Source organism: Hippopotamus amphibius, chromosome 17 (assembly GCF_030028045.1).
Source record: "Hippopotamus amphibius kiboko isolate mHipAmp2 chromosome 17, mHipAmp2.hap2, whole genome shotgun sequence".
NCBI classification, from domain to species: domain Eukaryota; kingdom Metazoa; phylum Chordata; class Mammalia; order Artiodactyla; family Hippopotamidae; genus Hippopotamus; species Hippopotamus amphibius.
The window spans coordinates 27,741,455-27,757,621 of NC_080202.1; the positions used below are offsets into that span (position 1 = coordinate 27,741,455).

General features: G+C 40.3%; 1 protein-coding gene across 1 annotated transcript in view; it reads right to left on the minus strand.

The window, feature by feature from the left end:
* Positions 1-317: 317 nt before the first annotated feature.
* Positions 318-16,167, minus strand: part of ANKFN1 (ankyrin repeat and fibronectin type III domain containing 1) — a 137,536-nt gene continuing 121,686 nt past the window's right edge. The window contains exons 16-17 of the mRNA XM_057715862.1: positions 14,367-14,580; positions 318-1,114 (exon numbers count right to left, since the gene is read on the minus strand). Coding sequence (XP_057571845.1) covers positions 318-1,114; positions 14,367-14,580 — 1,011 coding nt within the window. The remainder of the gene's footprint in view (positions 1,115-14,366; positions 14,581-16,167) is intronic.

A 16,167-nucleotide genomic window follows, 5' to 3' on the forward strand; every position in this document is an offset into this window, starting at 1 on the left:
GGCTCTTTTGGTTGTCCTACCTCGGCCACAGGTGCCACCAACAGGATGGCAAGTTTGTACCACTGTAACCAGGACTCGATGTTGACATAAAAGCTCTTTTATGCCCTTTATAGGCTGAACTAGGAATGACACTGGCAACTCTTGCCTCCACTCCAACTCTTTAAAAGAGGACCCTGAACCTGTAACTCTTGGGGTTTTAGCATTCAAACCTTTTGAAAATAGGTGGGGATATGGTGGGGTGGGGGCAGGCTGGGGGTAGAGTGATGGAAAATGCAGGGACTCGTGGTGGATTGATGGACAGCCAGCCGTGGGCCTCCCTAAAGCATGCTGCTGAGTATTTCCGACACAGGGGAGGGGGTCGGGTCTTCTGGGCTCATTTCCGGGCCTGTGGGGCTGGGCAGGCTCGAGTGGCCTCCGTCGGGGGGTCTCAAGGTATCCCAGGGCTTGGCGTCCACCAGGGCCGCCGGGTAGGGCTCTACGTAGATACGGTGCACGGCAGGCCTCGGGTCCTGCAGGCTGTGCTTCCGCTCCTCCGGGAGGCTGGCGGCGCGGGCCGGAGTCAGGCCCCGCGGCCCCTCGGGGGCAGGTCCCAGTCGCTCAGCTTCCCCGGGTTCCTGGGCCAGGCCACAGGCCCGGGACAGGTGCTGTGTGTACACGCCCTCGGACAGCGACAGCGACTGAGTCTCGCTGTGCATGCGCAGCCAGCGGTGGTGGCGGCTGAAGCCGCCATAGTGCGGGTGCTTGGCTGACTTCCGCTTTCCCAGGAAGCCCAGCGGCGGCCGCGCGCCCGGCGCCATCTTGGCGTGGTTCTTGGGCGCGAGGCCTGTGAGGGTCAGGCTGTGCAGGAGTTCGGTGCACGAGTGGTCGGCCTCGGGCCCGGACCCACGGCCCTGGGCGTCCTGGCCCGGCCCTGACGGAGGCTTCATGTCGTGCACCTGCAGGACGTCAGGGGCGCTGCCGCTCAGGCCGTTCCGGGCCTGCTGGGCGATGTCGTGAGATGACAGGTAGACGAGGTCCAGGTCTCGGGGGCTCAAGGCGTCACTGGAGTCGTAGTCGCTGTCGGTGGGAAGGAAGACTTCCGAGCAGCCTTCTTCGTCGGAGCAGGGCTGTGAATCTGCAAAGCCAGAGACTGCGGTTAGAAAAAAAAGAGAAACTCCTAGCTGGGGCTCATGTAGGGTCCTTTGGCTGAGCCTCCCTCACCCCTCCTCCGCGCCTAGAAGGGCTTATGCTTCGTTTGTGTGGTCTGCTCTCATTTCTTGACATTTTAATAATTTTTGAACAACAGGCCCCACTTTTTCGTTCTGCGTAGAGCCCTGTAAATTATGTGGTGGATCCTGTTCTTAGCTAGAAGGGAAAGGGAGGAGAGGAACTCAGACCGGACCAGCCACCCTTGCAGCAGCAGAGCAGAGCATGCCGTCCTTCCCCACGTCCGATTTTACTATTCCCTGGGCTTGTGGAGAGAGGATGAAAGAGGAAACAACGCTAGATGTCATTCATTTATTCGTTCACTAGTCTTATTTCAGCGATGATTATATTTCATAAAGTAGCAGAAACTTAAAAGGGGGAAGGAAGGAGAGGAGGCACTACGGTGGCGAAGTCAGGGAAACCTGGTGTAAGATCCTGGTTGTCCTCCAGATTGCTCTGTGAACTTGGGAAAGTTACTTAACTTCTTTGAGCTTCAGTCTTTTTAACTGCAAAATGGGAATGATAGTAGAACTTCTTACTTAGGATGACTGTAGAAAAATAAATCGTTTATATAAATACCACGTTGTCAGGTGTTTAAAAAGGAAAAAAAAAAAAAAAAAGTAAGGCCAAAGAAAAAAACAAAACAGAAGTAAAATCAGAGGTGAAAATCAGCCTCAAAGGGCATACTACACTGATCATAAGTGAGCCACAGTTTAGTTCTGTAGATATTTGTCATTTAATGCATTTAATGTAATTTAATATGAAGTTGTTTATACCTTTTCCCCGATCAGGTTGTATATTTCTGTAGGGCAAAGACTGTCTTAAAATCCTTTGAATTTCCCACAGAACTCAGTCCATAATAGGTGCTTGATAAATATATTCTAATTTTGAAAACATGCAAGTCTTCTTAAAAAAAACAAGAAATCTCTAATCTCCGAATTTGAGGCAATCACATTTAAAAATCTCCATAGGATTTTAAAATGGAATTTACTAAATCGAGTTTTAAATTTACCTGGAAAAGAAAATTTGTGAGAATAGCTAACTTTTTTCCTTTTAAGGTACAATAGAGAGGAGCCTGATTTATGAGGTATCAAAACATAGAGCTTTGGTAATTGAAAGTTTGTAGTGTTGGTGTACAGGTGGACAGATGGATCTGTAGAACAGAAATAACGTCCTGGAACAGTCTTAATTCAGTGTGATAATTGAACATATGATAAAGGTAACATTTTAAAGTAGGGGAGTGAATAGATTATTCAGTATATAGCGTTGGGACAATTGGTTATCCCTTTAGTAAAATAATTAGAGAAAGTCCTGCCTCATCTCATATATAAAAATAAATTCCATGTAGTTTAAATGTAACAAGCAAACTCTACGAGTATTAGAAGACAGTATGTTTGTAATTTTGGGTGGGAGGTTTTTCTAAGCAGGACAAAACCCCGGAAGTCAGAAAAGAAGTGACTGATAAATTTGACTACATCAAAGTTTAATACTTTGTAAAACAAATGGTCACATAAAGTAAAAAGGTAAGTGGTAGATTGGAAGAAAATAGTAGTAATATGTATAACAAAAGATTAACATGCAGGATATGTAAAAGATCTGTAAATCAGTAAGAAGACAATTCAAATGGGCATAAGACAACCAACACTTCAAAGAATAATTAATACAAATGGCCAATAAGCATAATGAAGATAGTCAACCTAGGTAGGCTATGATTACTAATTAGGTAGTAATTTGGGATTTGCACTTTGAAAAAAAACCGTTCATTTTTTTGCCCAACAGATATGCTGAAAATAAAAAGAATGATAATCTCTTATGTTGGTGATATGTGGGAAATCAGGGACCCTCATATAATGGTGGTGGGAATATAAAAACTGGCCTGACTCTTTGGATAGCAGCTTGGTAGAATATGTTAAAAATGTGCAAATCATTTGCCCTAGCAAGTCCTTTTTTAGATATCTGTTTGAGAAATTGTCACTATGTGTACATGGAGGAATTTACAAATTGTTTACTGTGACATGATTTATAAAACTAGAAAACCTAGAAATAATCTTGTGGCTGAGACTACTGTGAAAGGAAAACTTAAAGACAAGAAGCATTAAGAAAAGAAAAATAGTTTAAGAAAAGAAAAATACTTGGCAAAGTTCTGCAAGGGGGTCCAAATTCAGTACTGGCTTGCTGATTAAAAAATACAACAGGTATTTAAAATAAAAACCCACAGGGTTACAAGGTCATAGTTAGTCTGTTCATGGTGGAAAATCAGACATGATTATCATAAGAATATTGGAGACTTCAGGGAAAAAAATTGTTTTGTTAGGGAGTCAGTAATTTACACAAATGGGATCAAGTTTTCTTCTATTTTAGGGACTAGAACCAGATGTTTTATATATATATATTTCAGGGTCAGGGTGTGAAGTGTATCCTTTCCTTTTTTCTTCTTCCTGACTGTAGAATATGACATTTCTGACTCATTGGCAGGGCAAGATTTCAGTTTTGTTCTCTCTCTGCTGGCTTCCACCCAATATCCATTATCCTTTTTTAGTTACAAAATCTTAAATTTTGTTTGAGACAGCAGTGCATTCATGTAAAGTTTCTCAGCTTCCTTTGCAGCTAGGCATGGTCACATAAAATTCTGGCCAGTGAGATAGAACTGAAAGTATGGTATGAAATTTTTGGAAGACTGCATTAGAGGAGCTGGCTTAGCTGGGAGATAGGCCATTTTGTTTTTCCTCTCTCCTTCCAATTGCCTGTAACAAGATGTGTTGGCTGGGCTCACAAGGCAACCTTGGAAAAGGAAGCCATGTGCTAGGGTGGTGGAGCTGAAAAATGGGGCCTGGTATCTGAAGACTGTGGAGTCCACATACGATCCCTGAGTTATCTGCCTCTGGGCTTCTTTTATGTAAGAGAAATAAAGTATCTTGTGTTAATGACACCCTTATTTGGATTTTCTATAACATGGATCCAGACTTAGTCCTAATTGATACAAACCTAAATGTTTATTATTAGAATGGTTTTAAAAATTTGGGCACATCCATACTATGGAATGTTATCCAGTGGCTACAAAGAATAAGATCAACCCATATGTTGTTCTTTAAATAATGGCTATTAAAAAGAACTCCGTTTTCTATTTTTTCTTTTTTTTTTTTTGGTTCTACTCATCTGGTCAAGGATTCCCTCAAACAAAGTCCTCTTTAGGAGGCATCCCCCAACTCTTCCAGAAAGGATTGCCCACTTGTGTGCACTTCTGAAGTACTTTTTGCTTCTATTATCCTTTGGTACTTAGCCTGTATAGACATGTATTATTAATTATCTTTTTAAATGCAAATGTAACATCCTGGTTTCCTGGTTGGGCCAGAGCCCTCTTAGGGCAAAGGTATTTAATTCATCCATTTATTCAACAATGAAGATTTTGTTTTGCTTGAGCTGCTGCTCTCACATAAACACTGTGTTTGGTGGCTGACTGAATATAAAATTAATAAGAAATTATCTGTTTCAGGGATTTTACTGGAGGCAGGGGCATATATGCATCTGTGAGACTGTGGAAGAATATACCTTTTATAAAAGAAGTTTAGCAAATAAGATGCCGGTTTATAGGAAAGGGATCACATTTTATTGGGACAGGATTGATAAAATACTCTATCATCTCTATTTTTTCTCTCTATTCACTCATCTCTATTTCTATCTGTATATTTTTTAAGAACTTTTATTGAGATAAGTTAACATGCGATAAACTGCATATATTTAGAGTGTACAATTTGGTATTTTTTTCTTATTAATAATGTATATATGGCAATCCCAATCTCCCAATTCATTCCCCCCCAACCCTGCTTTCCCAACTTGGTGTCCATATGTTTGTTCTCTACATATGTGTCTCTATTTCTGCCTTGCAAGCTGACTGATCTGTATCATTTTTCTATATTCCGCATATGTGTGTTAATATATGATATTTGTTTTTCTCTTTCTGACTCACTTCACTCTGTATGACAGTCTCTAGGTCCATCCATGTCTCTACAAATGTCCCAGTTTCATTCCTTTGTACAGCTGAGTGATATTCCCTTGTATATATGTACCACATCTTTTTTGTCCATTCATCTGTTGATGGACATTTAGGTGGCTTCCACATCCTGGGTATTATAAATAGTGCTGCAATGAACATTGGAATGCACGTGTCTTTGAATTATGGTGTCTGGTTATGCCCAGTAGTGGTATTTCTATCTATATTAATTTGTTTCTTCATCCACTTTCAAAAAGTGACTTGAAGCAGCTTTTAATAATAAATATGCAGAAGCTGATGAGAAGATTAGAAACCAGAGAGGAAAATGAAACTGTACAAGTATTCCTGTTTGACTGTAATATGGGAACAGGAATGGAATTTTGGGAAAATGGAAAATGAGGCTACAAAAGTAAGATGCCAGCAGTTTCACTCTTGGGAATTTATCCTAGAAAAATTAAGGTTCATTTTCATCCAGGAATTTATATATGAATGTTCATAGCAATTTTACTGATATTAGCCTCAAACTGGAAGTGGATGCATGATTAAACAAACTGTGATACATCCATACAGTAGAATACTACTCATCAATACAAATAAAGAATTGCATGTATGTAACAGTCATGAAATATAGAGATGAAGAGCAGATTTGTAGTGGGGGGGGAGGGGTGGTGGGTAAGACTATAAAGGGGTAACAGAGGAAGTTTTGTGGTGATGGTACAATTGAGTATCTTGACTATGGTGGTGATTACCTAAGGTTACACATGTGACAGATTGCAGAGAGCTACCCAAGCGAGCCTGCATGCTTTTGAGCATGTGCATGCATATATACACGTGCAGGAGTGTATGTGTAACTGGTGAAACCTGGATAAACTGTGGACTGTACCAGCTTCTTGGTTTTGATACTGTATCCATACAAGAGCTGTGTAAGATGTGAACACTGGGAAGAGGCTGGGGGAAGAGAACAAGGGAATTCCTGTACATTTCTTTGCAACCTGTTGTTCTTATATTTATTTTAAATAAATGGTTAAAAGAGGTTATTCAATTTTTTTAGAAGGTAGGGTGGAGCCAGAGAAGAGCAATGAATGCCTAGATAAAGAGTTTGTACCTAATTTTGTCACCAATGGGTAATTATCAGAGAATTTGGAAGACGTAATTGACAAAATGAGAGTTGTGATTTAAGATAATTATGTAGCAGGTAGGATGTAAAGATGAACTGGATTAGGAGGAAACAGCAGGGAGGCCACCTGGGAGGCTGTTGTCCAAGCCATGTTTCCTTTAAATATTTACCTTTTTTAGGTTGTGGGGCTGAGCAAGAGTGGTGGTTATGTGGAAGAAAGTAGAAGTCCAGGAAAGTCATTCATTCAAAGATGTTTACTGAGCATCTATTTTGTGATAGACATGGTCTCAGCTTTTAAGCAGCTCACAGAGGGTGGATTGGACAATAAGTCAGAATATACATAAGATTAATTTCAGATAGTGTAACATTCTATGAATAAAATGAAACTGGATTTCAGCTAGAGAGTGACTTGGGAGGGAGGTTTTTTTAATAAGGTAACCAGGGGAGTAATCTCTGGAGTCTAGATGAGACCTCAGTGATCAGAAGGAACCAGCTATGTGAACATTTTAGAGAATAGTCTTCCAGACAACTTGGAGAAGCAAGTGCAAAGGCCCTGAAATGACTAATAGGTTTCAAGCCTTGGTGCCTGGAAGGCAGAAGTAGCATTAAACCAGAGGAGTTTAATTGCAGCAGGGTTGGGCAGTGGAAGAGGTGGTAAATTTACTTTGGGACAGGTTGAACTTCAGCGGTTGGCTAAAGCATCCTGGAGGGATGCAGTGGGAACGTGGTAGGGTAGCAAAGTTGAGGGAAGATGTTTGTGGGTAGAAAAGAAGGAACCGTTAGAAAGGGAACTGTTGAAAATACAAGTAGTAGGTTGATGGAAATGACAAGGAGGGCTGATCACTTGGGAGTACCAGTGCTCTCATTGGTCTTTAATGAAAAAGATGTTAAGACTACTGGTTAGGGAAGACAGACATGGCTTTTCAAGTTAAAAGGAGAGAACCGGATAAAGGCTTGGGCTGAATGACTTTGATATTCTTAAAACAAATTTTAGACAGTACTTTTCCCTGTCTTTAGTGGGAAGAATTGGGAATTGCAAGTAACAGGGTCTCAGAACTGTTGGCTGTTTTTGATGATGGTAGCAGTAGATGCCATTGGGGTCATGAGGAAGAGAGGTTAACCGAAGATTTGAAATTGGGCTGCAAATAAGATCCATGCAATTAATTGATAATTGGATTTAGTTGAACTTCCTTCTCTATTTATCTGATCACTGTTGTCTATTCAGCTATCCATACGTACTAGTCATTTGCATCCATAATACTAATAACAGTGCTTGATATTTACTTAGTGCTTACTGTGGGCCAGCCATTATGCTAAGTGCTCTAGGTGCTTTATCTTATTTAATTCTTACACACATTCCCATTTTGCAAATAAGAATACTAATGCCTAGGCTTATTATAATTTCCAGTTTGTGTAAGCTGATAAGTGGCAGAATAGGAACCTACATGCAGATTTGTCTCACTTCAAAGACCTGCTGTACTGCCATTTACCTTAGAATTCCCATGGCTTTCTGTGGAAGCTTTCTGAGGGCTGGGACCTGGTTTATCTGATTCATTTTGTGTGGTACCCACACAGAGTATATTAAGCTCTTAGTAAGAGAAACATGTTAGGTCTTGTATGTTTCCTGTGGCTGCTGTAACAAATTACCATACACTGATGGCTTAAAACAGCAGAAATTTATTCTGTCACAGTTTGGAAGCCAAAAGTCTGAAATTAAAGTGTCAACAGGGTCGCACTCACTCCCTCTGGATGCTCTAGAGGAGAATACTTTGTTGCCTCTTATAGCTTCTGGTGGCTGTTGGCATTCCTTGGGCTGCATCACTCCAATCTTTGCTTCTGTCTTCACATGAACTCTCTTCTGTGTCTTATAAGGACACTTGCCATTGGATTTAGGGCCCACCTGGATAATCCAGGATGATCTCATTTCAATATCCTGAATTACATCTCTGAAGACTCTTTTTCCAAATAAGGTCACATTTGCAGGTTCTGAGGGTTAGGACATGAACATGTTTTTTAAGTGGGCACCATTTAACCCACTAGAAGTCTGATGGTAAAAGTGATATATATAAAAGCAACTGCTGAGGAATTTGTGTCATGTTTTCCCTCAAAGGAACATGCCCATCCTCTGTATTTCCCAGATCATCTGCTCTGAACATGGACATATGAACAGACCATGAGGACTAGAGTGTGAATTAATCATTATTGTGTTATTAGTCTCTTTGTGCTGTATCTGGTACATACAAGGCTCTCAGTAAAGAATGCTGGGTTGAATTGAAACTGAAACGAATATTGAAATCTGAGAGTTTAAAGAGTAATGAGATTTGATTGCCTCTTAAAAACAATACTGAAAGCAGCCTGACAAGATCTAATTTACTTAATCTGCCATAGAAATGTCTGAAAACAATCACCTAAATCATTTTGCTTTATTTTATTTCCTTCATTTTGCTTTATATTTGGTGCTACTTGACTTGAGTCAGCCCAGTTGTAGCAGAAGGAACAATTATCTTAAAACTAGACAAACTTGGGCCGCAGTCCTGTCTTGCACCTTACTGTGTATATGATCTTGAGTAAATCACTTAGCCCCTCTGAACTTAGCCCCTTCATCCGTAGCGTGTAGGTCATTACGTTGCCTATCTTCCATAGGTGCTATGAGGATTAACTTAGTTTTAGAAAATACTTTAAGTGCCTTACAAACACAAGGTGTTGATATTATTGAAATCTTATCCACTATTAAATAGAGAATAACTAGTAAGCATATCAAGAGGTGACTCATTAAAATACAAACCAGTAATCAGAAAAACTTCAAGATTTTGCTGTGAGAGTGGTGTTGATAATAAAGGAGAACAGTATTCTCTTTAAGGGTGTCTTATGTTTGTCCAGTACTGTATTTCTCATCCTAGATTTAGCCTTGAATTTGTAAATGATGTAAATTCTTTACTGTAGCTCCCAGGAACAAGGGAGATAGGAGATAAGTCAAGAGAAGAGCTAGTTATAACTGTAGTAACCCAGGAAAGAGATGAAAAAGGGCTTGAGTATGGAGTGGTAAATATTATCTTGTAGGTTCATGGACCTACACTTTGGAAACACTGCTCTAGTGGGAATCTAAATATTTGACTTCCATGGTGGTTGTATTATTTATTATAGGACTTAGTGGAACCTATTGCTTAGAGTGGGATACCCCTCCCAGAACAAGCTGGGAAAGTCTCCAGGATGCCAGCCAGGGCACTGAGGAGAGTTTCCAGGGATTTAGGCCACTGCCACTCCCTCCCTTCCTGGAAAAGAATGCAAAGTGCAGCTTCCATCCCCAGATCCAGGCCATACGCTCCATGAAGCATTGTAGGCGCCTTGCCCGGTTGTTATTTTAATAAACCTGGTTGTGCTCCTCAATTTCCCTTAGAGGGCCCACTGGGCAGACCAGCACTGGTAGAACCTTGCATTTCCCCTCTGATTGACCCAAGAGCTGTTTGATGGAAGTTCTGCCCATAGTATTAGTGCTGGCTTAGGAAGCTTGGCTTTCTTGCCTTTATAATGGGTGTTGCAACTCCTGGTCTCTGTGGATCAGGCCAACAACAGCAGGGTAGAGTTGATGTGGATTTTGAGGGCGTTATGACGAGATGATGTTGCAGGAAAGAATAATTGATGTAAAGCTGTTGCTTTTCTCTTAAAGGCAGGGGGCATGGCAGGATGGTAAGAAAGGAATAATACGTAGTATTTGCCCTAAAAATCTATCTTCACATTTTTAATATGTCACTGTCCAAATTGCCACTTTTTGTGTGTGTGCTTCATTGAATCTATTTCCACTGTTTGAGTAGAATTTAAATAATTTAGAAACATTGAATTTTAATAAATCTCTCATTATGCCTGGGGTAGAACCTCAGGGGTTTGTTCACCTTCTAATTTTCCATGTTCAGTTTCCTGTTGAAAAAAAATTTTTTTTGAGCTGTTTAGTTTATGCCATAGTGTTCTTAATCTTAACATCATCTGGGAAAAGCTTACCAGGAAGATTTACATTTGGAAGATCAGGATAATCTTCACATGAATCTGAAGGAAACAACGCCCCCCTCCCCTCTGTTGCCTCACCCATGCGTCATTAGGAGAAACAGTAGTATCGGAAAAAAAATTGCTGCTGCCTGTGACCACTATACCCACAGAAAAGGAGTGGGAGAGAAAATACCCATGTGATGGACCAATCATTCCACCCCCGGCCTCGCGCTGCCTTTTCTAGGAGCCAACTTTTCCCCTTGGGTCCTTGGGAGATGCTTAATTTTAATTGACTCAGAGGAGTTCTACTTAGTGTTAGAAAACCACACAGAAACGGGAAGAGTTCCACTGCCCTCCCACCCTGTCTGTCCAGCCACATACACATGTATACACACAAACAAATCTAAGGTATTCAACAGCCTTCAGACAGAATCTCGGACAGGTACTAGAGTCTAGGCTTGTGATAGGCTTTGTATTTTCAGCAGGCTTCTCAGAAAGGAGGCCACCCCTACTCACACAGGATGGAATTGTGTTGCAGACTTTGCCTTGTGAGCAACCCAGTGGGGATGTACCTCTAGATTTGATTTTTCCTTCTTTGTAAATGGTTTCCAAACAATGAAAAATAATCACACTAGTGGAGAGGACAGAGTATGCAGGAGCAGATTTCACTGCTCTGAAATGCTTTTGCTTTTGTGAGGGGATGCAGGGCGGACTATTTCCCCCAGTTCTCAGCGGTTTCCCTGTCACTGGGTTCCATTTCTCATTTGCTGCTCTCCACATCTTTGTGTTTCACAGCCCATGGAATCTTGGCTTCAGAGAAATAAATGGACCCAAGAGAGAGTTATATTTTAAGAAACAGAATGATGATCGCTCACATTTTAAGTTAATAATAAAATCCGAGCTTAATTGGCCAGATCTTCCCAGCAGGGAGTGTGTGTAACCCGTCATCTGGCTAGTGTGAGAATTTGGCACTTATGTGGCACAGGAGAGGCCACCCTCATACAGCCAGGGGGGACCTACTTAGGACCCTGTGGCCAAGAGAAGATTAAACACAGAAAGTTCTGTGAGCAGAGAGGGCAGACAAGGGCTGTGAAGGTGGACGTAGAATTAAAGAGTTGTTTGTAGAATTATGTGAATTGGGGAAGAGAGGGTATATCTATCGTGCTTTTAAAAAATGCCCTTTCAAGCCTGTACCTCTCCAGCTACTGCCCTCCTTCCTTCTCTTTCACAGTCAAGATTGTGACGAGTGTATCCTTACTGATCCCACTTCTTTGCCTCCCGTTTATTTCCTGATCTGCTTCTATTCAGTTTCTATCTCCTTTCCTTCACAAACTGCTGTCATCAAGATTACTGATGACTTCCTTGTTGAAAACAAAAACCGAAATAACAGAAGCTTTTCAGTTTTATTTAACGTTTCACCATCATTTGACATGTTTTAATTTCTGTGACACTACTCTCTTGATTTTATCTTATTCCTCTGGTTGTTACTTCTTAACTAAGGCTTGCTGTTCTGTTCCACAGGGATCCTTCCATAGTCTCTCTTAGTCTAGCTACTCTGTCTAGGGAATAGTGAGCACTTTCATAGCTACATCATTCATATGTCGGCAATTATTAAATCTGTGTCATTAGTCCTTTTCTCTTTTCTGAGCTTCAGACCCCATACATCCTGTTTTCTTTTGAATGTTTTTGCATGGAATGTTCCAAAGCTAACCTGAATTCAGCATGTCTGTTCGCTCAAGCTTGTTTCTCCTCCTGTCTAACCTCTTTTTGGTAAATAGCATCATAATGTCCTGAGGCATTCAGCCAGAAAACTTGCTATCTCCTCTGTTCATAAGCTTCCTGATTGATCTCCCTGCTTCCAACATTGGTCTCTTCAAACAACAGACAGATTCGATTCTAAAGAATAAATCAGTTTATATCAATTCTTGCTTAAAAGTTTTCAATGGCTTTCCATCACAAGTAGAATAAAATTCCAGCTTCTTACCATGCCCTGCCTGATCTGGTCCTTGCATTTCCCTGAACCCCCTCTCTTACCACTAGCCCCTTTGTTCACTCTGCTCCAATGACTTTGGCCTTCTTTCCACCCCTCACCCACCTCAGCGCCTTTTGCTCTTTTGTTGCTTGGGGTAGTCCATCTCCAGATCTTTGCATAACTGGATCCTTTTTTTTGTAGCTGGTTCACATGTAACCTTCACAGATAGGTCTCTGCTAATCATCCTAGTGAATTCAGCACTCTCCCTACCCACCTGGATTGCTGTTTTATGTTATACTTTGGAATTTTCACTATCTGAAATAATTTTGTTTATGTTTTCATTGTTTGTCATTCTGGAATGTCAGCTTTATGGGAGCACAGACTTTATCACTATATCCCTGTTACCTTGAAGAGTGCCTGGAACATAGTGGGTAACCAATATATGTTTTTTTAAATGAAAAAAGAAAAAAAAATAGAAAAAAGACAATGTCCTTAGATCCTGACTTCAGCCAGATCCAGAACTGCTTGCAGTTCTCTGAACTACAACACAGTTGCATATTTTGCCTATAACGCTTTCCTCTTCCTCTTTTGCAGCTCAGCTCCTGCTTATCTTTCAGTACTTGACTTTGTCACCTCCTGCAGGAAGCTCTCTTTGATCTTATGAGTTCCTGGTTAACACCTCCATTAGACCCTATAGCACCCTGTTCATATCCTCATTATAGCACATATGTAATTATTGTGAAATTATTTGTTAATGTATCTGTCTGCCCTGTTAGATTAGCTTCTGGCAGGGATGGTATTTTATTTGTATCCCCAGCCCATTGGGAATCTACTTAATTATTTTGTTAAATCATAGAATCCTTTGGTAATGTAAATGAGCTGTCTCACAAGTTCTTGCACTTGCCAGGTTTTGATTTTTAGACATTGATGTTTTTTAAATATAGAAATTATATTTTATAGAAAATATAGAACCTTTATAGAAAAGGTTCCTGTCCCCACTGAGGTTTTCTGTAGTAAGAATAATGTTAAATACTATACTTACAATTTATTGTCTATTATGTGCCATGAACCTCTGACATAGCTTGTCTTATTCACAAATAACTTTTCAAAGTATGTATTATTATTCTCATTTTACATATGTAGAAACTGAGACTCAGATGTGGTAATCTGTTCAAGCACATATAGCTAGCACAACAAAGCTGGAATTTGAATCCAGGTCTTTGGTTTCTAAGCCCAAACTCTTTCTGCTACACCATGCTGCCCCCTATGGGACAAGTTCAATTTCAGAAATGTTTATTAAAAATATCAATTATTATCATTGTAAAGCTTATAAAATTGGAGCTCTTATAAACTATAGAATCAAGAAAGATGCTTTGAATACCATTATTTTAATTGACTAGAAAAATGGCATTAGTTTCAACATGTTCTAGGCAAGAGCATTATATTGTCGTTGACTAGTACGCTTTCTCTCTGTTTATAGGCATAAAAGTGTTTTGTAGAAGTTTGTGTTATCTCAGTTATGTTTTTTCAGTTAGTGTTTGCTATGTAAACTCAAATTTAATTCCCAAGAATGGAGGTGACTTGCTAGGCATCTCCTCCAGCTTGTGTGTAAGTTGTCTCCTGAATGTAGTATCCATGATGAGAGCAGCCTACTCAGGCTCAGGATTCTAGTTTATCTAAGGTTTCTCTCTTTCCCACCTCTCACCCCAGGACATTGGTGCCATGTGGATAGGAAGTTTGCCCTAAATTCTTACCCAGGCCAGGACCTACTTCCTGCCTTATTCCTGTCAGTCCCTCCCTATTGACTGGAGGCTGGGCCTGTTCTATTACCTGGTTTTGGTCACATTCCTTTTGTATCTTGGACTAGAACTGGACTGAATCTTCCCCAGCCCTAAATGGAGGTGATCTCAGGTCACCCAGCTACCTACCTACCTACCTGCCCTAGCTTCCTACCCCTTCCCTGTTCTGATTTTGTTTCCTCTATGCTTCTAGACACTTACCACTGAGGAGTGTTTCCTACTACTTGCTGGAACTAATGACAACACAGAAGAACCTCATCAGTGGAGATAGGACCAAGAATCTGATGACTGAAGTATAGAACTTTAGATCTTATTGCTTACCACTTACTGCCTTTCTTCTGTGCATCTCTGGGGATGGGGATGGTGATGGAAGACAATCTATATGTGATGATGTAGAATTGATCTTCTTTAGGTTCTGCTCATCTGAGGGGTCTATCAACTTAGTGATGGATAAGCCAGAAACTGATTGTTTGTATCTTGCATAATGTAGAGCATCCATGATCCATCTCATTTCACGCCAAACTTCATCTGTTTGCTTTGGAATAAAATGGTAAAAGATATTAAATTATCAAACAGGTTCAAAAAGGTATAAGTTTTCCTGAGTCCAAGATGATACATTTTCTACAGTACTGGTTCTGAGCAAGGGTAAAATATTTTCAACATAGGTTTGCTAAACCAGAAAAGACCTCTTCTTTATAATATCTTGTGTCTTGCATGTTTTTAACCTGAGAGGCTATTTCATTTAGTGCAGCTAGTGGAAGACCTGGATTCCAGCTGGGATCCACAACTTACTGGTTCTGTAACAACCTTTGGCACATCGCTTGACCTCTTTGAGCCTTAGTTGCCTTATTTGTGAAATGTGGACAAAATATTTCCCCTTTTATACCTCACAGGACTGCTGTGATGATGGAGTGAAATGATAAATTGAAGGTGCTTTGTAAAACCGCAGGGTACATTTCTCATACATATGAAGTGTTATTAATTCTCAGCATATAATGAAATATTCCTCATTCGGATATTATGGGTAAGCATATGATAAAGTCTGAATTTCAGAACAGGTGAAGAAAGATGTGGTTATAGTTCTGTGTGAACTAGAAAAACAAAGCATTACTGGAATAAGCAGAGATTCTTGGACCTATTTTAATAGAAATAACTTTTATATATTAAACATTACTTTGTTATGTATAAGTGCTTCTAAAGTACAAAACAGCTTAAACAGCTTATTCTTCCTAAGTAATTTAAACATCGTTACATTTTTAGAGTAACCCATTTTAGATTATTACCATTTGGTTTCTGGGTCACCAAAGTGATTTTAACATTTTCATTATAAAGTGTAATAGTTGTTCATCAGAAGCCTGTTAGTGTAATGTGGGGATGGTGTCTGTCTCTGTAGATGGTATTTTTGTGTCTATCTCTGTAGATGACAGATAGTCTCCCAAATCTTAATAGACACTGGTCACAAACTTTCTGATTTTTCTGACTCTCTTCAAGGAGGTTGTTAATGATATTTTTTCATGGGACCCTGGAGCTTGTGATTGGCTTTGCATCTAATTTCACTGGGTGCCGTGAGCAAGCCATTAACTTTTGACCCATTTACTCAACTGTAAAAAGAAGAGGTTGGTCTGGATGACATCAAAGGTCCCTTCCAGCTCTGACACTTTATGATTTATTTTTGAAGACCCTTTGGAAAGTTGGTGTCACTCAGTTTCCAGGTAGAAGGTGTTCATTGTATGAATACTAGAAGGTTAAGGTCTCTCTGATTGTAGAAGGGACTATCCAATTTTCTGTTTTATTTTCAAAATTCCTTTTTAGGGCCTTAATCTGTACCTGAAGAATACTCTTTAAAAAATATCTGCAAACCTGGTGCTCCCAGCAGACACAGGGTAGGGTCTGAAACTGTGATAGCCTGTGGTGTTCAGAGTGAAAGGCAAGCTGGAGTGAACTAGTGAATGGCACTGCATAGTTGATAGCCATTTTCCCTTGCTTTCTAGTGATGTTCTGTCCTGGAGTGACAGAACTGGGCAGAGTATTTAGGGTTGGTAATGAAAGCATGAAATTGAGCTTCAGGCTTTGTTAGGCAGTGAGTTGGGCTGAAAGTTCAGCAGTGGCAGGCCCATGAGGA